This window comes from Borostomias antarcticus (assembly GCF_949987555.1).
Source record: "Borostomias antarcticus genome assembly, chromosome: 23".
NCBI classification, from domain to species: Eukaryota; Metazoa; Chordata; class Actinopteri; order Stomiiformes; family Stomiidae; genus Borostomias; species Borostomias antarcticus.
In genome coordinates, this window is record NC_140256.1 from 6,944,717 (window position 1) to 6,969,350 (window position 24,634).

The 24,634-nt window shown below is 45.4% G+C and overlaps 4 protein-coding genes across 4 annotated transcripts in view; 3 read left to right on the forward strand and 1 right to left on the reverse strand.

Annotated features, from left to right (window-relative positions):
• The window catches only part of abhd17b (abhydrolase domain containing 17B, depalmitoylase), a 14,210-nt gene extending 11,159 nt beyond the window's left edge, over positions 1-3,051 (reverse strand). Inside the window, exons 1-2 of the mRNA XM_084456800.1 lie at positions 2,594-3,051; positions 543-1,018 (exon numbers count right to left, since the gene is read on the reverse strand). Coding sequence (XP_084312926.1) covers positions 543-1,009 — 467 coding nt within the window. The 5' untranslated portion in view covers positions 1,010-1,018; positions 2,594-3,051. The remainder of the gene's footprint in view (positions 1-542; positions 1,019-2,593) is intronic.
• Positions 3,052-3,460: 409 nt separating this feature from the next.
• On the forward strand, positions 3,461-6,396 carry cUnh9orf85 (chromosome Un C9orf85 homolog). Its single transcript, XM_084457693.1, has 4 exons — positions 3,461-3,705; positions 3,911-4,017; positions 4,307-4,420; positions 5,147-6,396. Exons 1-4 carry the CDS (start codon positions 3,604-3,606, stop codon positions 5,406-5,408), a joined length of 585 nt encoding a protein of 194 aa, XP_084313819.1. The 5' UTR covers positions 3,461-3,603; the 3' UTR covers positions 5,409-6,396.
• A 1,076-nt stretch (positions 6,397-7,472) lies between these two features.
• gda (guanine deaminase) lies at positions 7,473-16,739 on the forward strand. The gene is made up of 14 exons (XM_084457329.1): positions 7,473-7,709; positions 7,947-8,035; positions 8,388-8,559; positions 9,613-9,700; positions 11,141-11,246; positions 11,881-11,908; positions 12,163-12,270; positions 13,750-13,857; positions 14,168-14,265; positions 14,398-14,465; positions 14,632-14,778; positions 14,899-15,017; positions 15,147-15,174; positions 15,630-16,739. Exons 1-14 carry the CDS (start codon positions 7,581-7,583, stop codon positions 15,710-15,712), a joined length of 1,371 nt encoding a protein of 456 aa, XP_084313455.1. The 5' UTR covers positions 7,473-7,580; the 3' UTR covers positions 15,713-16,739.
• Positions 16,740-19,049: 2,310 nt separating this feature from the next.
• Positions 19,050-20,830, forward strand: LOC311324880 (uncharacterized protein; the record flags this gene model as incomplete). The annotated part of the gene is made up of 5 exons (XM_084457477.1): positions 19,050-19,191; positions 19,337-19,503; positions 19,765-20,255; positions 20,553-20,734; positions 20,826-20,830. Coding segments are annotated over 5 exons (987 nt in total), but the record flags the coding sequence as incomplete, so codon positions are not given.
• Positions 20,831-24,634: the final 3,804 nt, after the last annotated feature.

A 24,634-nucleotide genomic window follows, 5' to 3' on the forward strand; every position in this document is an offset into this window, starting at 1 on the left:
ATTGCTGCATTTGTTAGGCCGAGAGCTTTATGCCACTCCAAATCCCATGTCTCTGTGACCTTCCCACCTCGTAATATGGCCATTTCAATTCCCCCTACTGACAATGAGTGGGGGGAATTTTTTGCTCCCCAAGTCCATTCAATCTTGGCGCTTCAAGATTGAATGGGTTCTAAATTGGCCAATGCTACACCCCTCCACCGAGTTTCATGAGCGATCTGGTAGTTTTTGCATAATTCTGCTAACAAACACACAAACAAACACACGCCACCAAAAACATTACCTCTCGCCCCGGGCTGTCGCTGGGAGGGGGCGATGACACGGACACACAGACAGACGTGCTAAATGTCAGGCGCACTGGTGCGACCAATGGAAATGTTTAGTTAACCGATTTTTGGTCGCATGTGTCGCACTCTGGACCCTTGTGTAAACCCCTTAGTGATCCCTTCATATTTACCCCTCGAACCCCCTCCTCCTTCCTGTCCCTCCTCAAACCAACCCCCCACAACAACACCCACCCCCCCCCCTGTCACGCATCCTCTTACCGTGTGCGAAGGGCGTGCCAGGCGGCGTCCACGTCGGCGTACAGGTTCTTCTCGGACGGCTTCCCGGAGCTGGCGCCGTAGCCGGAGTAGTCGTAGGAGAAGACGTTGCAGTTGATGCGGGAGCCCAGGCCGATGTAGAAGCTGCTCATCTGGCCCAGGTCCACCGCGTTGCCGTGGGAGAACAGCAGCGTGTAGCGGGCGCTGGGCGAGCAGCGCACGAACATGCAGGCGATGCGGTTGCCCCGGGCGGTGCGCGTCATAAAGCACTCGATGGCGTCCTTCTCGCGCGCCGAGTACTGCCAGTCGGCGCGCTCGGACAGGTGGAGGGTCCAGCGGCCGCCGCTCTCGTCGCACATGAGGCTGTAGGTGGGCTCCGGCGGCAGGAAGGCCAGCTTGGAGGCGATCTTGCTGGGGCACGGCGGGCAGCAGAACAGGCAGCACAGCTCGCTGAGGGACAGGTGGTTCATTCTCAATCACTGCGGAGGGGGAGGGAGAGGGGGGGGGGGGGGGGGTGTCACGCCGTTAGCTCAGCTCGGCCTGACGTTTAGCGGGGCCGGTATGGATGACAGCCTGCGTATTGAAAAGCCCACTCGTTTGAAGAGTCACTCCGACCGAAGCAGAACTAACCTAGTCTATGAGGGCAATACCAGAAATAAATCTTTCACTTCCTCATTTATCAGGAAGAAATAGAGCCAGAAATAGAGTGAGGAGGGACAGAGAGAGCGAGAGCTAGACTAATATCTTGTGTCCAAAGCAGGGAAGGAGCAGTGCACAGGACACTTATGCCAAAGCACGCTAGTTATTGATGGCCATTTTGAATTTGCCCTCTAGCTGACACAAATGACTCAAGGTGGTTTGTCATACGTAATACAGACTCAAGATCTGTTTAAATGCTTATAGGCTCTCTCACACAGCAGTCTCCTCTGCTGTTGCGCTTCATTAGGCCTCCTCACTTAATCAGTAGCACCACCTGGAATATTTTGAGTTCAATTTCAATTTGAGTGAAATTCCCCTTATGCTACTGTATGAGATATAAGTAGTAAGAGATATCGCATGATTTAAGGAATGACATCATAAAACTGTCAACCCAGGGGGAACCACATCTCTGGACCTCTCTGGACCAGAACTTGGCACACAGCAGCCTAGACAGGAACCCTCTTAGACTAAACACAACACCATCTATCCGTATCAGCCAGCTGAAAGACAAAGTAGTTTCTGGAGCTCTGCGGACCAAAGATCACATGCCAAAGCCACAAGCAAAGGTCTCTGTTTGTGTGCAGCTATTCTCAGAGCTTGGGTAACACATACACAGACATCATTATAAATGGAATCCCCAGGCAGGCAGTCAGACGGGGCTGGGCTGGGCAGGTCTGACAACAGGAAGCTTCATGTGAATGATCGATCCCCCCTCCCTCTCGTGGCTTCTATGACCCAGGCCAGAATCGTTAGTGTAGTGGGATGAAGGACTAGCAAGCAATATCTGCTTTGCTCTGTCCGCCTCAAGTATTTCTTGCTACTAGAGACCCGAGCTTCAGCAAGCCTTCCCAACCCCCTCCCCCCGCTCTTCCGTGGTCATTCTATTAACTACATGCTTCCCACCAGGAGAAAAAGACCAGGATGTATTATTCTCCATCTCAAACAGAGTGAGGAGTCTGAGGACATCGAAATATGTGTCAAAGCAAGAGTGTGAGAGATTGAGTGGGTGCGTGTGAGAGAGATAATGAAAGGTAAACAATACTCTGGCAATACATGAGTTAAACGAATTAATTGAAAAGGTTGTCTAGTTGACACATGACCCATGATAATTCATCTCCTTTTCGTGGCAAAGGGGATGGAGTGGCTAGAGTATAGCCACCAGCAAACTAACTAGTTTACTAGTGTCCATCTAATACTAGTACTACTAGCTAATACTGACTTAAGACCACAGGATTGACCATTTTTTGCTAAATTACTGTCCATCTAGGAACTAGACTAACTAGTCTAGACACTGTAGAGCTAGCGAATACACGTTTAGCCATGCTAGATTTGACGGTGGTCTCAGCAGCACGTACCTGGTCTTGGGTTTGGCAATGATGCTGTAAGTAGAGATGGCTATTTTCAAATAACTTGACGTTATTAGCTACAGCAATTGCCAATTAACGTCAGCCACCTAGCGAAATGAGGTTGGGACAAACCAGGTAGTTTGGATCGATATTATAGCAACGAATATGACAGCAAATGGATTGACTCGGGATATCCTTGGCGCTTATCTTCCCCTTCGCCGCTTCCGCGCCAGCAGTGGCAGGTTATATTCTTGATCTCGTTCCACAGGAATGATTCTCGTTACTTCAGCTAGCTACCCACACCGATCTCCAGTTGCTTCTTCTTAACACTCAATTCGGTCCACATGTGGTCCAGCAAAAGACAGTCCTCAGAGACTGATAGTGATTGCTACTGTGCTGACATTAGTCAAAGATTTCTTTGATTCCAGTTTAGTATATATTTTAATTGGCTAGAAAGCTACAGCCTACGGTTGTTACCTATCTGCCTTCGCCGTAGCTAGTACTACTGGGCAGGCTAGGCGCTTCTTCGCTCGTTTTCTGTTTAAGTGACATCGTTTTGGATAACTGGGCAACACCTTGTCATATGACCGGGGATGTAGGCTGTCTGCTGCGGAGTCGGTGTACTGCGGGGAGGCACGGGCATCCAAAAGAAGGTTAAGGCTTTCTGATGAATGTGCCCAATCAGACGTCTTGCCTGACCACCTCTATCGTGAAATGACGTAATTATTTTGAACCGTGTGTACATTAATTGTTAATACAACCATGGAGTATGGGATGATCTGATCACCCAGAGCTCGAGTCTGACAGTTTGGGACTGGTTGGTCAATACTTTCCTGGGACTGGTTGGTCAAAATTTTCATTTGACTAATCATTTCGTTCACTCTGTAGGTCCGTTTGATCACTGGTATACACTTCCGGGTTAAATTCTGACAGCATGTGTCTCTGGCATGGATGTAGCTAACATAGCTAGCTAATAGTATCCATGTGTGTAATATCCCTGTGTGTATGTAAGGTTGAAAATGAGTTCTCAGAGAGGTAACGCATCCCGCTCGCGAAGCCAAAAGCATAAAAACACGACCGCTTACAAGAACGATAAATATGGAGCAAGTGTTCAAGTACAGGTATGAGCATTGAGTGTGAGCTCCATGATGCTACTTGGCTATCTAGCTACATGAGAACTTAGTATCGGCTGGCTCTGCCAACCTATTCATTTATAAAATAAATAAGTCCGTGATAATGTTAATAAATGACACATGACATAACGTCATGCTTTTAGAAACGAACCGATGACTTTTTGTGCCTTTTGCGTTTACCATTTCGATACAGAAAGCAAAATCAAAGGTCCACGATGGTTTGTGTCAACGATGTAAGGAGGTTCTGGAGTGGAAAGTCAAGTACAACAAATACAAACCCATAACTCAAGCTCGAACTTGGTGAGTACACACACACACACACACACGCGTGGTCAACGACCACCCTCGTTTTCATCCCTTTCACCTTGGTTTTATAACGTGCCAGCTGAGCTTTCATGAAAGGATTAACATGGTGGTTCAATGTAACACTTTCCAGATATCTTTAGGCAACAAAAAAGCAAATATTTATAACTATTTCAGAATTCATCCATAAAAAATCTTTTAAAACCAGTTTTATAGGTCTGAATCTGCCAGTCAAAAAGTTCAAAAGGGTTACTCGGGTGTGTCACGTTTTTTTTGTGTGTTTTAGTGTCAAGTGTTCTCAGAAGACTGTGAAGGATGCATACCATGTCATCTGTAGACCCTGCTCCATCAAGCTGGAACTCTGTGGCAAGTGTGGAAAGAAAGAGGACATTGTCATCCCGTGAGTGTTCCGTAGTGTGTGTTTGTGAGTGCAATTTATTCCACAGGTGTGCATGAAGCCCACTTTGTTGGCAGAGGTTTGCTTTGTTAATCATAGCACATTTCTTGTCTTTGACTCTTGATTAATCAGCTTGTAGAGAAGCATGTGCGATGAATACTGAATAGTGATGCAATTGATATGAACTGGATCCCACTGAACCTGCCATTCACTACAGTATTTAACAACATATTAGAACACTAGCAGTAAATGTTAAGTATGTAGATGTATGGTAGCAGTAAATGTTAAGTATGCAGATGTGTGGTCGTTTGTATGAAACAGGCTTGAGTTGTTAGGAACATTTCTAATTCCAGTATTGAGAGGAACAGTATAAGACGCAATACAAGTGTGCCATCTAGTGGTGTACTAAAACACACCAATCCGCCATTAGGCTGGGTGCTTCTGACTGCTCCTGACCACCCCTTAGCCACCGTGGGACAGAAATAAAATGAATTCAATACTGAGGGGGTATTCACTGTCCTGAGTCATTCACACTTCCATATGTGCACCTCCTTCTGAGCCTGCATGAGTTAATAGAGTACAGTAGTACACACACCTCTCAAAAATACTTGAAGAATATGGTGCTGAACTCAAAGGTAAAATTCATTCAGCAGGGCTGTCTTTTCATGGAAAAGAATGAACAGAGCAGCATTTTTGTAGTGTTACTAATGCTGTTTGATTCCACCACAGGGTGAGTACACCGAAGGAGGGCAAGGAAGAGGAGGAGGAGGAGGACACCAGTCTGAAGAAGAAAGGAGGTGGTCAGAGGAACAAGGGTGTAGATGAATTCGACACTGATGATGACTTGGGTGATTTGGGAAGTGGTGATGATGATGATGATGATGATGACGACGACGACGACAAAGAAGACTTTGCCGGTGATTCTGAACCTAAGGGGGCAGGAGGCTGGGCAGCTGTCCCCGATGTGTCACGTGTCAGTGTCCAAGATTAGAGATGGTCACATGAGCTCACTTCTGTGACTCAGTTCTTCATCCATTCCCTGTATGTTTGCACTCGTCTGCTATGTTGATTTCAACCCATAGGATTGCTGAGGGCAAGGCCTCCAACAACAAGCCGTTGTGCCTAAAAATTTAGTAATGGGAGTAGATGAGAGTTCACCTCAAGGGGAGTGTGGGGGGTGCTTGGTATCACATTCGTATCACCACCCCAAGGTTCAAATGACATGGGCTTGACTTAGTAAGAAATATGAATGTACATATAGTCAAGTTGAACTTTTATTTTTCCCCCAGAGGAGCAATTGGTTTCACAGCAGTAGAACACAACTCACAATATACAATAGACACACAATATTAAAAACAGAACTACAAACACTTTACCAAGCGTGTTTGGGTGGACAAGCTGGTTTTACCTTTTGCTTTTAGCAGTGACATCACCGAGGGTATGAAGGAGAGTTTGCATCTGTTGGTTTTGGCTTGTAAGTATTTGAAGCAGGAACCCGAAGGCAAGTTATGAAACTGTAGGTGTAGGGGATGGATTCTGCATTTCACAAAAGCAGTACCCTAGAGTGGGGAAGCGATTGAGTGTTCACGCTTCAGGTCTGGTCAGGTCACGCTTCGGCCATCAGTGCCCTGGAGGAGAGCCCGGATGTCTGACTTGTGCTCTTTATTTTTTAATTTTCATTGTGTTCATATTTGTCCTGTGTGGTTGTGCATAGTCATACTTGGAAGACTGTCCCAGCATTGTACAGTAGATTACTCTGAACTACTCTGTGTTACCATTTGTATACAATAAAGCTACAAGAAGTGTGTGTGTGTGTGTGTGTGTGTGAGAGAGAGAGAGAGCGAGAGAGTGTGTGTGAGAGAGAGCGAGAGAGTGTGTGTGAGAGAGCGAGAGTGTGAGAGAGCGTGAGAGAGAGAGTGTGAGAGAGAACATCATGTAATTCTGATGAAGTGAATATGTCATGTATCATGTGGGGGTGACAACCCCAGGAATGGTGAAACACCCGACTTCCCTGTGTGGTGAAATCCTGTCTGTATTTGAGTGAGTTTCCGAGCAAATATCATCTAAACCTGTCTGAGATGATCTCAGAGCCCTATTCCTGACAGTAGTTGTTCTGCTTTTTTACACATGACTGGAAGTCACTGTTCAAAGCTGTGACATATCCATATAGGTTGGGAAGTAAATCTCGGCTTGGGTTTCCACAGCTAGAGGTGTCTCCCCCCCCCCCCACACACCTCACTCACAAAATAGCGTTTGCCCAGACTGACAGTCAAGAGGGGTCATAAATAGATTGGTCACATACCTAATGTTTAGTTATTTGAGGTGTGTTGTAGAATTTCTCGTTTAATATGGGTTAAGAAGAAAAACAGTTCAACCGAGTGAGCAGAGTTTATTCATCAAAAGATTGTTACAAACACTCAAGTGTGGCTTCTTGTCAAGCAACCTGCACCAAGGCTGGTCACTTGAGAGAGCGTCCCATGCAATCTGTCTCTCACACTTTAACCAGAAGATGTGCAACTCCCCCTTTCCTGTCCATAAATCTGGATGTAATAAAAGACTTAAAACCTAGACATATGGACCCTCCAAGTCCCAGGTATATGTTGTAAAGTTCCCAGGACATAGATCATTGGGGCTGCCCTTTCCATACCACCCTGGTTGTAAAGATTATGTTTGGATTTGTATTCGAAGGGAGATTGCTCCGAGGGGAGGTTTCTTGAGGAGGTTCCTGTGTCTGATAGGAGAGTTGTCCCTGTCTGCACCTCATCCCCTCATTTAAATAATTACATAACTTTGTTCATACACAGTGGACTTTAGGCGCAGCTCTACGGCCTTATACTTTTTTTTTAAATTCCAATGGGTGCCAGAGATAATAATTCATTGTACACCCAAGATTATAAAAGGCCATACGCGTAGCCCATGATTTGCACAATTCTACACTTGGTTTAAGAGTTCCGATATTAGCCGAGAGATAGCAAAAAAGGACTAGAAAAAACGGACAAGGATGAAGAAGAAACGCACGCTCATTGGCCAGATTCACGACAGGTGGAGTCGCTCGTTCCTCGATGACAAGTGCGCACTGATAAACGCAAATTTCCATCGAATATAAAGACTTTGTGACATATGATTGCTACTGTGGAACCCTGAACGGATCAAAGAAGTAAGGATGACTAGCTCCAACGGATCCACCATAGGGATTATGCACGTCTTCAGGGGAATTTTTGTGCATTCAACCCAACACTTAGCCTTACAGATTCTGGAAGATACACTTCTAGGAGTGGATACGGAGGGAAAGGTCTGTCAAACTGGTGTTTTTTTTTTGTAGAGTAGGTTAGTTAAGACAGCCCAAAACCTGTGTCTATTTAAAGGGCATACTGTAGCATATGATCTATTTTCATATTAACATATAATACATATTTGTTGATCAAGCTTGTGATTGTTCACTCATAAAATCATCTAAATTTTCATTAAATAAAAGTCACAAATAAATATAACACTCTCTCTCCTCCTGATTGGTTTATCATTCTGACAGATTGCTTTCATCGAGAAAGGGCCTAACGTGGACAGGCTATCTGAGGAGTATGGATTCCACATCTCAGATGTTACACAGCTTGGAGAGCAGTGAGTGAAGAATCCTTTCTATTGGATATCATGACGTTAGAATTGTTCTATCTGACCTTTTTTGTCAAAACGAACTTGTAAACGTTGATTGATTGTAAACATTAATTACTGGATGATTGTGCATGTCTAGCCTATATGATTTTATTTGTTCAACAAAACATTTTTGAGGTTTTAAATTTATAAAACCAGAAAGTTATATGCCCAAAACGCATAACTGGTGTTATAGGGCTACGCGTTGATGTCCATATCAAGAGATATAGGCTACTTTAGATATAATTTATAAAGTTAATGGCCCCAAGCTCGTATACACAGCATCCCACAATTCTAATGTTCATATGGCTATATCCTGCAGTGAGTTCTTTATGCCGGGGATGGTGGACACCCACATCCATGCATCCCAGTACAGCTATGCAGGCACAGCGCTGGACCTGCCCCTGCTCCAGTGGCTCAACGTGTACACCTTCCCTGTGGAAGCAGGCTACAAAGACCTGGAGTTCGCCCGCAGAGTCTACACCCAAGTCGTGGTGAGCTGTCCGGGTTTGACACCGTGCACTTAAACCCCACAGACTGGCATAGATCCCATGCTGTCGAAATAGTGTTTACTGCTTGAGTAACTCTCGGTAGGTCTACCCTATGAACCCAAGATCTGCCCTTAATATTGGCATGGCAACAGTCATAATAGTAATTGGCAAATAGTAGCCTACACACATGTCTGGATGATCTGAATTATTTACCATTGATTAATATACTGTAACATATGTTCCAATGACTAACACTATTAAGAAGTCAAGTCAAATAAAACTTTATTTGTCCCCCTGCGGAGCAATTGTTTCACAGCTGTAGAAACACAACACAATATTAATAACATAAGTAAAAATAATATTAACCAAGCATGTTTGGGTGGACGAGTTGGTTTTACCTTTTGATATTGGAATTTAATGTGAAATGGCTGAGCAGTGAGGGTCCAGTATAAATGACTGTTTGTATCTGTTGATTTTGACTCTTGGTATTTGAAGCGTTTTAATCGTTATGATTGTACAGTATGTCCAGTAGGCCTATGTTCATTTATACACTCAATACTTGGTGGGGGCTCCTTTTGCACAAATTACTGCATCAACGTGGAGCGTGGTATGGAGGCAATCAACCTTGAAATATTTCACTACATGTGTAATGAATCTATAATATATGAAAGTTTCACTTTTTAAATTAAATTACGGAAAATAATGAACTTTCCACAATATTCAGACTTTTCTGTTAAGTACCTGTCATATTGCTGCAGACCTTGATTAATGCATCAATTGGTTAATGCATTCAGACCCATTGTCATGGGTGCTATTGACTCCTCCCTAGTTTCGACAAAGCTTGATACCCTTGGGAATATAGGATTTCATTGTTTGCACTTAAGCTCGTAATTATGGTGATGGCGTGAATATTTCTCAGAAATACCTGTTCCTGAAATACTTGTTCCTGTTACATAACCGTCCTTTAAGGCAGGTGAAAACAAATAGGCTCAGGGCGCCTGTCACCTGTTTGACGATCCTAACGCCGTTCTAATGTGATCTCTCTTTCTGTCTCAGAGAAGAACCCTGAAAAATGGAACCACCACCGCCTGTTACTTTGCCACCATACACACAGATGCCTCTCTCCTGCTGGGACAGATTGCAAGTGAGAAAACACAAACGCACACACACACACTCATCCTCACAGGAATGTTGACAAGAACCTGACCTGGACTTTCTGTGTAATCTGTATTTGAACCCTGAACTCTGTTCTGTTTCCAGAGGCCTCTCCACTTCTGGGGAATTGTGGCGTTAGCGTGTGTTTGTGGTGTATTACATAAGAATAGACAGTGAGGGAAACAGAACCTGGAAATCACATTTCTGTCTGTTTTATAGCAAAGGTACACATATTATGTTATATAACCGGTCCTGAACGTTTACTTTAATCCCAAAGGTCCCACACATTCAGTACAGTGACATAATGCTATCAATCAATACTCTGGCTCTGGCTCTTTTCTGTCCTGGCCCTCCTGTGGTGGAATGAGCTGCCCACTGACATCAGGACAACAGAATCGCTGCCCATCTTTTGCCTGAGGCTCAAAACTCACCTCTTCAAGGAGCACTACCAGGATCCTACCTCTTAAAGCGCCTATTGTAGGCCTATTTATATTTTTGCTACTCATACACTTTGACTTTAACACTAGATTATGCTCTTAGTTACTTGTTTAGAAAGGAGATGCACTTGTGAGTTCTGGCGAGTAGTAGCACACTGACTACCTACGTTAAATGCTTCTTTTTTTTTAGCAATTTGCTAAATTGCTAATGTAATACTTGAATACTTGTCTGAAACATATTTGTAATGAAATAATGTTAACCATCTTTTTATTTTCCTTTCTTGTGTCCAGTGCTACGTAGCTGCTCTGTGTAAAAGTTCAAACAAAGCTCTGAACTTACACCTTTTTTATGTATTTATTTTTAACCATGTTACTGAACCAAATGGATACAATCACACTGGGGTTGGACCAGCACAGTGTGGACAAGGGTTTTCCATTCACACAAAGACAAAGCAGACTAGTAATACAATGCACTGTGAAAATATGCTCTGAAACCTTTTTTTAGGAGTGTAAGTGCAGTTTGGAGGAGTGTGAATGAGGTTTGTTACTTTGCCGTCTGCGTCTGGAATATTTCATGATAATGGTTACATCATTCCTCCCATCCAAAGTGCAGAGTAGCTGCTGTGTTTGCTAAAACATTGGGTGTGGATCTACTGCTGATGGACTACTACCTGCCAAGTTAACCAATAGCATGCTCTCCACTGTAGTTTGGTTATATTAATAATTATCTGGTATCTAACATGTGCTTTAGCAGGTTGTACTAATTTAATCTAGTTTGTTTGTTCGTAGTTTCATGAGCCCAAGTTGGGTGGTGATATGTGACTGGGCTGAGTTTCCCAGAGGCATCGTAGCGCTAGGTTCATCGTAAGCTACGGCGTTCATCGTAGCGCTAGTGCCTCTGGGAAACTCAGCCCTGGACCGGTTAGAACCAAAAAGGTTATAGTAGAACCTGCTGTTCCACTCATGTTTGATCCCCTCGTGTCTTGCCACAGATGAGTTTGGACAGCGTGCCCTGGTGGGAAAGGTGTGTATGGACAGAAACAACGCTGTCCAGCATTACAGAGAGACACACGAGGAATCCCAGGATGAGACCAATCGGTAGGCACCATCACGCCCCATTCAAATCACTTTCAGCCCATAATAACTGAGTGATCAAGCTGTGGCATGGTATATGGTTATACTGTATGTGTACCATTGGACAATTCAAATAAAATAAAATCAAACTTTATTTGTATAGCACATTTCATACACAGAGGCAACACAATGCGGTTTACAGAGAGCAATGGGGGTATGGACATAGGTCCTACCAATACATATTCGGACAACAATGTTTAGAGAAACAAGCCTATATGGCTGAATTAAAAGATTCCACTTGCCGATGCTGTGTATCTGGACCACGACAAGGCCCTCCAGTGATGGATTCTGAGCTCCTTGCCTCGTGCAAGACAATGAGATATCATATAGGCATACATGCAGGTTACAAAACAACCCTGCGTCATTACCCATGTGAATATTCAACCTGAGAGTCAAGACCTCATGTAAGTCACTGCAAAATCAGCCTCTTTATGGGGCACAACAGAGGTCCATCATTTTCCCATGGCACTGTGTTGGAGGTGGTCCCACATTTGACTGTGTTTACGTGCAGTGTGTTTATAGGGTTGTTTGTGATACTGTATAACATTGTGTTATTTTGCGGAATATGTTTTGCTGATTTTTATTTTGTGCCCTCAAGGTTCATCTGTGAGCTCTTGAAGAAGGAGGTGAGGAGAGTCTTGGCCCATTCAACACAATGTATCCCCTGGATCACACAGAGTGCAGTCCCATAGTACTGACCGTACAAGTCCATGGGTTTTCTCTACTATATCAAAAGTCTTTGACATACACTACATATGTGTGTATTTACATGATATTAATCAGTCGAGGTTGCAGTTGTGTACCCTATCATTGGAAGTTGCTCTTCTCAATTGAGCGGTCTCTCTCTTTATCTTTGCCTCTCTCTGTGGTTGCTGGCCAGTACCCCTTGGTGAGACCGGTGGTGACTCCGCGCTTCGCCCCCTCCTGCTCCTCAGCCCTGCTGGGCCACCTGGGAAAGATTGCCCACAACAACCACCTGCACATCCAGGTGAGCTCGTCTGCACGTGCCTGTCACCACGGCAACCCACGCCACGGGGAGCGTCGCTATAGTGACCAGGCTATTTTGGAGAAGTGAAATTGAACAAGGACAGAGGAAAACCTGTGGGATGAGGGTGACATCATTATAGCAGTTAAGCCCAGAGATGCTGTGGATTATGAGCACGAGGAGTTGTAGAGCCCGATGTGCGGCAGCCATATAGATACATGCCTTGTACCTTTGGCCGTGGCTCACCCGTCAACACTGTGTGTTGTTCAGTAATAGGACCGTCACTAACAGGGGTCACATTCATTTGCACCAAGGTTATTATAGTTAATGAAAACTAACTAAAAAACGAAAACTAGGTGTGAAAAAACATTTTAGTTAACTGAAATAAAAATAAAAACTAGAGTTTACAAAAAAACGATAAACTAACTAAAACTGTATTGTGTGTTTACAAAACTAACTAAAATAAACTAAAATTGTAGAGAAAATGTCCTTAGTTTTAGTCTTTTTCATTTCATACATAAGCCTAGTATTTTGGGTGGATATGAAATCTATCCTCCATTTTTTTTTTGCTGTGCCCCTGCGCAGAAGTAACCTGACGTTCACCAGATGGTTTGTTTTACACCGAGTGAAATAATGTGAGCTCACAAGATCAGGATGGTCTCACGAGGCTAGTGCAGAAGAAAAAAAAACTAAAACTAATACTGAAACTAATAAAAACTAAACTAAAACGAAGCATTTTCGAAAAATAAAAACTAAACTAAACTAGCAAACCTGCTTTAAAACTAATCAAAACTAAACTGAAATTGAAAACAAAAAGTTAAAACGATATAAAAATAAAAACTAATGAAAAAAGCAAAACTATTATAACCTTGATTTGCACATTCATTATGCACCTTGAACTGGAGATGAGATTGCAGATTGCTGTGCCACAGGGTTTTTATACGATTATATTATACTACTATTCATATCGAGACCCAAGACTCTAGATTTGACTGAAGATCTGTTTATTGCCATGTATATGGTTCACACACACTAGGTATTTGACTTGGGTTAAGGCATACGCTGTTGTAGACGACATAGGACTGGGGGCAGGACAGGACAGGACATGGAAAGACATGAAAGTGCAAAACAGTACAAAAAACAGTGCAAATACAAAAAAACAGTACAACAATTTTTTGGGGGCGTTACCCACACGTTTAGCTGTGTTGCTCATTCCATGAATGGGAATTGGTATTATTAAAGGGGAGAAATAGGCATACTTGATTGTGCCCTTTTATTTATTGACTGTCTTTTTTACTTCTGCCCTTTGTACATACTGTGCCTTTTTGCTGTCTGTCTGTCTGTCTGTCTGTCTGTCTGTCTGTCTGTCTGTCTGTCTGTCTGTCTGTCTGTCTGTCTGTCTGTCTATCTATCTATCTATCTTTGTAAGAACTGTTGCCTGAGGTGTTTATTCCGGTCAGTGATCTTATCTCTGCTCTCCAGAGTCACATCAGTGAGACCAAGGAGGAAGTGGACCTGGTGAAGGAGCTGTTCCCTGACTCTGAGTCCTACACTGACGTCTACCTCAAACACAACCTCCTCACTGACAAGGTTAATACACCCAAACATATATCAATTCATGATATCATTCATCAACACCCATCAATATAGATACAGTATAATCGATACACAATTATGATGATAACAACGATGGGACAAAATGTTCTCTAGTGGAGAAGAAATAGAAGATGATGATGATGATGATGATGGTGATGATGATGATTATGATGAACAAGGTGATAATGGTGATGGTGGTGGTGATGATGATGAAGGTGATGATGGTGATGGTGATAATGATGGTGATGATGAAGGTGATGATGGTGATGGTGATAATGATGGTGATGGCGATGATGGTTGACAGACGGTGATGGCTCATGGTTGCCACCTGACTGATGAGGAGCTGAAGTTGTTCAGAAAGACAGGGGCGTCTGTCTCTCACTGTCCCAACTCCAACATCTCGTAAGTCTGGACCGTACTTTGGGCCTCTATCTTCCCCTGGCGATTCCTCTCCTTTTTCCCTCATTCTCTCCTTCTCCCTGCTTCTCTGCTCTGTTTCCCTCTCCCTCTCTCAACTCTCTCCTCTCTTGCCAGGTTGTGCAGTGGCATGCTGGATGTCCGCAGGGTTCTGAACAACAAAGTGAAGCTGGGCCTTGGAACAGGTTGGCCCAAAGCGACACAATAATTATACCTTGTTGACAATCATAATCTGCTAAATGAATAGCATACTGTACTTATATCTGACGGGTTGTTACAAGTCTCCTCATGGTGTATACATATTGTGTGTGTGCGTGACTGTGTGTGTAAACCTGTCCCATGTGTCTATAGATGTGGCAGGGGGCTACTCTCCTTCTATGCTGGATGCTGTGCGGAGAACGCTGGACACATCGAAAGCCCTGACCATCCAGGATCCAGAGTACCACACACTCAGCTTTGAAGAAGTCTTCAGGCTGGCCACACTGGGAGGGAGCCAAGGTTAGTTCCTTAGTTACAGTAGTTAAGTAAATGCGCAGTGCATGAATATAGTTTAGAACTGATGTAATATAAGATGAATAATCCCATTCGGAGACTGAACGTGTTCGAACGCGTTTGCAGCCCTGTCCCTGGACGCTCACACGGGAAACTTTGAGGTGGGGAAAGACTTTGATGCTCTCCGAGTGGATGCTGATGCAGAGGGGGGGCCTATTGACCTGTTCCAGAAGGAAGGGCCCAAGGTACAGTGGCAATCAGAACATGCCTGGATCAACATGACCTCCATGCAGTCACTCTTCTGGCTCGATATTACAATGACACACACATACACTTTCTGTTTGATGACAACACAACTCTCATTCTGTTCCCAGGTTCTTTTGGAGAAGTTCTTAAACCTGGGTGTGTATTCCATCTCAGACATTTTGTAATAGCATAAATCGCAGATAAGCTATTGCCACACACACACACACCAACCCCCTGCACATACACTCACTTAATCTCTCTCGCTCTCTCTCTCTCTCTCTCACACACACACACACACACACACACACATACATACAAGCACGCACGCACGCACACACACACACACACACACACACACACACACACACACACGCACACACACACACACACACACTCTATCTAGCTCTCAATTCAATTTTCAATTCACTTTTGATATGTTATTGGCATGACAAGAAAATACCTCCAAATATAGTGCCTAAGCAAACACATACAATGAATGCCAATGACATTTGAACAATTATATGATGTTCTATGTGATGATGATGATGATGATGATGAAAGTGTGTTCCTGTTGACATGTTCTGTTTTCGTCCTCTGCTTCATGACTCCAGGTGATGACAGGAACATAGCAGAGGTGTTCGTGGCAGGGAAAAGGGTGGTCCCATTCACAGAAGACCTATACTGTAGATGTTGACCTTGCTGGTGTGTTTTCCTCAGAAGCATCGGTCAGGACAAGCCACACAAATCCAGCCAGTTTAAGGGTTTTGTTGTGTGTGTGTGGCTGAGGGTGTTGGGACACAGTACGTTTTCATGCTCAGGTAGTTCTCCATAGACACTGTTCTCCACTGTTTATAAGGTTTATTTTAAAATAACTTTACATTTTAAATGTGATCATGGCTATTTCTTTCAAGTATATCAAATCCTGCTTTTTTGTTTTTATTTTACAGATCTTGAGCCATGCTTGCATTGTATTTTTAATACAGATATTCCCTCATCTCTTCCATTCTGCCCCTTTAACCATGACTATTATATTACTTAATTGCGTTTCCGTATGAAAGCTTTCAATCCTTCTCCATTTAGCTTGTGCTTTCTTGTTCATCCAGGTAAGGATGGGTCTAATCTGAGCTGCTAAATAGTAGTTTGTCAGGTTCGGTAGTGTTAGTCCACCCCTTTCTTTAGGTAGTTTAATTGTTTTCAGTCTTATGTCAGTCTACTCTGTTTTTTTCCCCCATTCCAAATAAACTTGCTAATATGTCGGTCCCAGTCCTTGAATGTTCTTGGGGGTATATCTACTGGCAGAGTTTGTAAAAAGAAGATACATCTTGGAAGCACGTTTATTTTTATTGTTTCATCTCTTATCAGGAGTGTTAGAGGTAGTATTCGCCATATATTTAGGTCCTGTTTAATTTGGGTCTCCAGGGGTCCATAATTACATTGAATAATTTGACATAAATTGAGGAATGGTAACCCCTAGATATTTAAGTTTAATTTGGTCCCATTTAAAATTAAATTTCGATTTGATCTCCTCATTGATTGGTGGTCCAATTGTCATTGTTTCAGGCTTTCCTACATTTAGTTTATAGCCAGGAACAGCACTGTATCTTTCTATTTCTTGTATTGCCGGCAGGGATGATTTCATATTAGTTAGAAAAAGAATAACGTCATCATATCTTACAGTCCTTGTAAGTAAATGAGAGAATGTATTAAAATAGTACTGTTCACCTTGTCCTGTGTATTCTTGAAGGCACCAGGACAAAACATGAACTATAGATAAGATAGAAAATCATTGTCACTTCGGTGAGTAATGAAAATATACTATCTGTAGATACTGAAGAGCACACTGAGTGAAAAAGGCTAATGGAGAATTGTAATTGTCCCTGACAAGGTGTGAGGGAGAGCTAGACTTATAGGCACACTTCCTTTTGTCTGCCCGTAGCTTCACTCCTGCGGTGTACCCATAAGTTAACACACACACACACACACACACACACACACACACACACACACACACACCACACACACTTTAGTTCAACCAGTCTTAATTAGCAATTGGCTTTAAGGCCTTCATCTCTGTATCTACTAACTTCCACCTGTGTTTGACAGCAGAGAGGGTGAAGTACCCAGAGAGGCCTATCCGTTACCTTTTCGGTCTATGGCTGCAACGTTGCACAAAGGAGTCTGAATCATGTAAACTGCAGCAAATTACCTTCATATTGTACCAGTCAAATGAAATAAGTAGTTCTAATCAAATAATATGACAAATGAGGGCAATGATATCCTACAACGAATATGACTGGGCCTTTCTGAGACAGTAGGCCTAGTAGAGCAGAATAGTTTGCATAGGATGCTGTTGATTATCACTCAGCATCATTTTAAACCATTCATTAACGGTCATATCTTGATCATTAACTGAGGTCCACACAGTTATTAAAAGTAGGCTACTGAACTTTACTTGCATGTTTGCAACATAGCCGAACGATAACATTACATCTATGGTCTGTGGACCTTACGGCTGTAATACAATAACCAAGATAAGGCAAGAGCGCCCCCTACTGGACTGTTGGTGCGCATCTCATCAAGAGCTAGGATACCACATTAAAGGAGTAGTAGCCCTGTTTTAAGGTTACTTATGATCATATACAATGGTTCAGATCAAAACGTTGACAAAACTAGCACTTTTGAGAAAGTCTGATAATTGCTCTACCACCGTTTAGGTCATACAATGGATGTGGGTTGGCACCTTGAAAAATAATTCAAAAACATGTTAAATTCTCGATTACAAAGACAAGAAGCTCACCGAGGGGGTAATTGGTGTCCGTTGGTGTTCTGACATCAAATTCACCGCAAAGTATGAATCCTGTAGGGTTTTATTGATCATTTTATGAAATCCATTGACTTGTATTGAAGCGACCGTTGTAGATGTGTAGATCAATCCGCAGAGGGGATTCAGGGAGCGGAACTACTTACGGTAGCTATTGTTATTGTTTGTGTTGCTAGGCTACCTAGTTTGCGGACGTTTACACAGGTATGTGCTGTGACTAGTTCTATGCTAAATATTTTTTAAAAGCCTTTCCAGATGAACTAGAATCTTACTCTATGGCGAATTATATGTCAGAACGCCAACTAACACCTCAGTGAGTTTCTTGTCTTTGAAATTGAGAGTTTAACATGTTTTTTCAATGATTTTTCAAGGTGCACACCCACATCCATTGTATAACTAAAACGGTGGTAGAGCAATTATCAGACTTTCTCAAAAGTGCTAGTTTTGTCAACGTTTTGATCTGAACCATTGTATATGATCATAAGTAACCTTAAAACAGGGCTAAACATGCATTTTCCCTTTTCTTCTCCTTTAACGTTTCTAGACACGCCCTCCGCGAACAAGGTTTCGGGAAGTGACAGTCCTATTGTGTGTACAGTCCATGGTACAGTCTCTACTACCTCAAATTGTGCACGTCCCAGACACTAGGTGAAAGGTTGCGTCAACGTTGAGTATCTGCTATTAAGTTTTACTTGTAGACACATTGGAACATTAGGTAGAGTACTTCAGTCACAGTGAATTCAAGAATCCGAGGAGAGTCTGGTGACGAGTAGTCTCTCCAAATTCTAATATTACGTTGAATCTCTGCGCTCCGGACAGAGATCAGCAGCATGCATTAACGTAGTTAGCGTAGCTTACGTAGTGTATCAGCGAAAGAACTCTCTTGGGTCTGGCGTTGAGACTGGGTAAGTGAGTACATTTTATTTATATAGCAATTTATATAACTATAGGTGACGCGAGGCTAATTCTAGTCACAGTCAATGCAATGTGAACCGCAGGTTCTTGAGATAGTAGCCTACACTTCAGGTGTTCTACCTTTTGTACAGGTTTATTCCCAATAGAACTTCTGTCATAGCTTGCCTGTTACCATGTACACTATTTCTAGACTCAAGTGATGCCGCTATTCCGAGCCACAAACAAGTCTGAGAAAGCTGGAGCCAGGAAGTTTAAAGCCAGGTCAGGGACAAGGCGATGTGACGCGGACGGTGGGGATGACCGGGTGTCAGCGCTGAGCCGCCTGTGTCTACATAGCCTAGCGGAGAACATGAAGCAGCTGTGGGTGAAGGACTATGCTGAGAACTACTTGGACCAGTTCTCCTTCAGATACATCATGGGCCCATTCAACCAGCTACGTGAGTCCATGCTATAGCACCTGTCACAGGGTTCCGCGTTGCTGATGCTATAGCTGCTTTATTATAGCAGATATCGATTGTTTTCATGTGTGGTTTTGTTCCTCTTCTCTCCCTCTCTCTCTGTCCCCTCCTCCCGTCTTTCTAGCGGGGGAGCTGGTGGAGGAGCTCACCTCCCTGCTGTGCTCCAGACGGGAGTTGTCTCGCCCTGCCCTCCACCTCCTCCTGGTGCCCCAGCTCAGAGGCCTGACCCTGGGGGCCTGTCCCGGCCTGGTCACCTCCAACCTCTGCTCCCTCGTCGCCATACGCTGCCAGGTTAGCCCACCCTCCCCCGGGGTTCACGAGCCCATTATTACACTTGACGACACTCCCCTCAATCACCCACCCTCATATTGGCTGAAGTGATCAGTTTCCTGTAGGTTGGCTAGACAGCTTCTCTCTCTCTCTCTCTCTCTCTCTCTCTCTCTCTTTCTCTCTCTCCCTCCCTCTCTAACTCCATATCTCACCCTCTCTCTCTCTCTCTCTCTCTCTCTCTCTCTCTCTCTCTCTCTCTCTCTCTCTCTCCCACCACCTCAGTCTTTGACCAGTCTGGATGTGTCAGGTGCCCAGCAGCTGTCTGCCCAGACCCAGTGTGACCTGCTGGGCCGTCTGCCCGCCCTGCGCTCTCTGTCTCTGGCCGGCACCCAGTGTGACGGCCGAGTGGTGAGGACGGTCGCCCGCCACTGCCCGGCTCTGCGCCACCTCGATGTGACCAGCTGTCACCGCCTAGCCCCTGCCGGCCTGCTCCCTCTAGGAGGGGGGTCGCAGACCTCCGACTCCTCCTCCGTCGCCTCCTCTCCCGGCGCCCGGCCGCCCCCCCTGCGCAGCCTCCTGGCCGAGGATATCGGCTTCGGGGAGGAGGAGGGGGACCCGGCGGCATCAGCGGCCCACCTCCTGCTCTCCCTGCCCGGGCTGGAGAGGGCGGCCCTGCGGGGCCTGGGGGAGGCGTGCGGCCTCATCCTCCACAGGGACGACGGAGGGGCGGAGGGCTTCGCCTCCAGGGAGGGCGTGTCCAGCCTGGGACAGCTGTGGAGGGAGAGGGCGGAGCAGGGAGGAGAGAGGAGGGAGAGAGCGGGAGCGGCCGCAGAGGAGGAGGTGGAGGAGGAGGAGGAGGAGGCGTTGTTGTGGGACAGGGATGAGAGCGAGAGTGAGGATGAGGGGATGAGAGAGGATGAGGGGACGAGAGAGGAGGGTGCCGGAGGTGAGGGGATGAGCGGTGTGCGGACCAGGAGAACGAACAGTGGTGAGGGTGTAGAGAGAGCAGGGCCGAGGGACGAGTCTGTCGTTCTGTCTCTGAAGGAAGCCCGGGGCTTGTCTGCCGGTAGCCTGCAGGCTGTAGCCCGGCTGTGTCCGGCGCTGCGCTCCGTATCATTGGACGGCGAGGAGGAAGGGGGGCGGGACCGGGTCTCTCTGCTGGCCGCGGGGCTGCGGAGGTGGGCGGGGCAGCTGAGGAGTCTGACGGTGCGGCTCCCGGAGCCCCTGGAGGAGCTGCTGCCGGCCCTGAGCTGCGTGGGGTCGTCCCTGGTCTCCCTCACCCTGGAGGGGGTCAGGACCAGCCCCCGCACCCCCCTGTTGGAGCTCCTCCACGCCTGCCCCAGGCTGAAGACCCTCCTCGTCCACGCCGAACCCTCTCTAGGACCCGCCCAGGAACAAGAAGAGGAGGAGGAAGAGGAGGAGGAACAGAATGTCAGGGATGGACCCTCGCTGCCCCAACTGTGCTCTCTCTCACTCCAGTAAGTTAAGAGTCTCTCATGGTGGGAGAATCAACTGGGGACTGGTTCCAAATCGTGTGCAGATCTGCTCGGCTGCGTCATGAAGCTACAGTGTAGAGTCAATGGCCTTTGAATTGGGCCTTGAGGAAGTTGATCATTGCCTCATCGCTTCACACGCACGCTTTGCTAGCAAAGTTAGGCATCTTGGCTACTAGAACTAAGTCACATGTTGGAAATCCCCAGTCATTTCCTACACTTCCTCATTAGATGAGGAGTAGCCTGGTTTATATTGTATAAGATAAGGCTCATAGACACACATAACATAACATAGTATGAAGTAGGCTAAGCCTAATTTAACCGTGCTATGTGTGTCTATGAGCCATAGCTTGTCTTATGCAGTATAAGGCTTATTTTTCCTCTTCTAGGACGTTCTGTATTGTATGAGCTGCAGGGAACAAGGAAGGAAGAAAGAATTAAGGAGGAACAAATGCACTTAGAAAGTTCTGACACGTGGTACATGTCTTATCTCTGTCTATAGTTTCTCCCATGACCAGCGCCATGTGATGCCCGTCATGTCCTGGAGGGCTCTGAAGGGGGCACTGTGGGGCCTGCTGTCCGGTTCTCCCATGCTGGAGCGGGTGTCTCTGGTGGCCGTGCCGTGTCCCCTGGAACCGATCCTCAACAGGGTTCTCACGGCCGCTGGGAACCTTCCGTTCAGAAACCCCCCTGCTGCTGCAGGAGATCTTCAGGGGGCCGACGACCTCTCCTGCCTGTTGGCACGGTTACGCCACCTCAACCTCGCCAACAGCAACGTTACCGGGTCGACGGCGAAAAGGCTTTTTGTGGCCTGTGAGCGGATGAGAAGCCTGGACCTGAGTGACTGCTGGAACGTGAAAGTGTGTGACATCATGTACATACAACATGCCGCCAGCAGGCGGCGACATAGTCTTACTGTCACCTGGACATGAGAAAGGCTCTTCAATGGACCTACTGAAACTTCACAAATTTTATGAAGGAAATTATGTACTTGTGATCACTGTGAGAAGTGGGTGTTTGATCTACTTGAATGTAACATATTGTCTGTCAGTGTCTCTGGATGAAGCATCCAGCCAAATGAGTGAAATGTATCCAAGGTGTACAAATCAAAATATACATTAATTGGAATTCATGTGCCTTATTGGCTCTCTAATGTGTGAATGCATTACCTCAAAATATGTTTTTGACTGCCCTGTTAGTTGAATGTACTGTACGTGTTGACATTCACTACTCAATTAGATCCATTTATATCATGTTCTCAAACCATGTGACTCCATTGTCTGGCTAAAAGTTGGTGCCAAATCGAGCCTAAAAAGTACCTCATCAACATTTTTAACAATAATGCATTTGAAACGGCACTCCATAGCCTGATTGTCTATTTTGTATGTATTGTACTGTATATGATATGAAGTCCTGTATGCAGTACAGTGAAAGTACCAGCCAAAGTCCTGCCCTATATTGCTGTGTTCTCAACAAACAAGATCAGTGACAGTAGATACCCTGTGAGTTACAACTGTAACCGCTCTCAGTATCTAGAACTCTAGAAGCATGTCTGGAATGCTAGGAGTGCTCTGAGGTGCCTTTGTCAACAGAAAATTAGCAAATGCTTTTCCCCAATCAAAGGTCATGGTTTTACTGTAGAAATGGCTGTCTGAAAGCAGGTTAAGATGACTAGCCCTTCTGTTGAAGTCACATTGCCACAGTCAGATGCTTTCTATGAACCAACGACCCCAACTGACCCCCAGCCCTCAGGCATGGCATGGCATGGCCAATTATAGGAGCACCTTGTGTCAATGTCTGTGGTATTCTTACTTTAAGATACCTTTTTATTCAAATTTGACTGTGAGAAAGAAAGATGGAGAAGATAAGATATACTTTAATAATCCCCGTGGGGGACATTTGGGGTTTCAGCAGTGGAAAAAGTACAGTAGCAGTGGAGAAGGTACAGCGGAATAGGTAGATAATGTAGATACATAATAGGTCAAGTTAAATTACAAATTACAAACAAATTACATACATACAATCTGTATAGACATATGTATAATAATACTTGTTTGAGTATAATAATACTCAAACATACATGGGTGCACACATTCACAGCACACAGGAACACTCAGGCACTGTTGTAGAGTTTGATGGCCGCAGACGCAAAGGAGCACCTGAACCGTTCTGTATTGCACCTAGATGAGATGAACCTGTGGCTGAAGATTCTCCTCAGATCCACAGCTCGTCATAGAGGGGATGGGAGGGGTTGTCCAGCATGGACTTCAGTTTGTACCTCATCCTCCTCTCCACCACAGCCTCCAGGCTGTCCAGTTGTTGCCCCATGACAGAGCCGGCCCTCCTCACCAGCTTGTTCAGCTTGTTTGACTCCCCAGCCTTGATGCTGCCTCCCCAGCAGGTGACTGCAAAGAGCAGTGTGCTGGCTACAAAAGACTGGTAGAACATTCGCAGCAGCTGCTACACACATCAAAGGACCTGAGCCTCCTAAGGAAGAACAGTCTGCTCTGCTCTTTCCCTTTCTGTAGAGGGCCTGTAGAGGGCCTCAATGCTATCAGTCCAGTTTGTTGTTCAGGTACACTCCCAGGAACTTGTATGAGTCCACCATCTCCACCCCCCCCTTGAAGATGATGGGGGTTGGAGGTCTCTTGTTCCTTCTGAAGTCCACCACCAGTTCCTTGGTCTTGTTGATGTTGAGTTTGAGATGGTTCTCCTCAGACCATTCAACAAATCTGATCACATCCCTTTACTCCTCCTCGTCTGCCCTGATGCAGCCCATGATGGAGGAGTCGTCCGAGAACCTCTGGAGGTGGCACGCTCCAGAGTTGTGGCTGAAGTCGCAGGTGTAGAGGGTGAACAGGAAGGGTGAAAGGACTGTTCTTTGGGGGGCGCCCGTGTCGCTTATGGCCACATCAGACAGGCAGCCCTGTAGACGGACATACTGTGGCCTGCCGGTGAGGTAGTCTGTGATCCAGGCCACCATGTCGTGGGCTACCCGCATGGCTGGAAGCTTCTCCGCGATTCGGAGGGGATGGATGGACCACTGGAATAGTCAAAGAACATGACTCTTACTGAGCTTCCTGGCCCCTCCAGGTGTGAGTAGACTCTGTGGAGTAGGTAGATGATGGCATCATCCACTCTGGTTCGGGTCTGGAACGCGAACTGGGTCCAGGAAGTCGCTCACCATGGGCCTCAGGCGCTGCAGAACCAGTCTCTTGAAGTCCTTCACGACATGTGATGTCAGTGCCACTGGCCTGTAGTCATTGAGAGCACTGGGACATACTTTTTTGGGTACCGGCACAAGGCAGGAGGTTTTCCACAGCTGTGGCACCTTCTTCAGCCTCAGAGAGAGTTGGAACACTTCCGCCTTTAAGCACCCTGGGGCTGATGCTGTCTGGGCCTGGTGCCTTGCTGGTTTTAAGCTTTCTAAGAAGAGGGAGGGAGAGGTAAAGGTCTGTTAGGCCTGATTCATACTCTACACAAGCTACGCTGACGCGGCTGTGAACGCGGGCTCTACACTAGTATTTTGGTACATTCTGAGCGTGCAGCGCCCCTATCGGTTCGTGTGAAATAGCACAAAGTTAAAATTTTGGGCATGACACATTTCTAAGCAAGGACGCGTCAACATCACCTTGCGTAGCTTTGCGTAGCCTATGTAG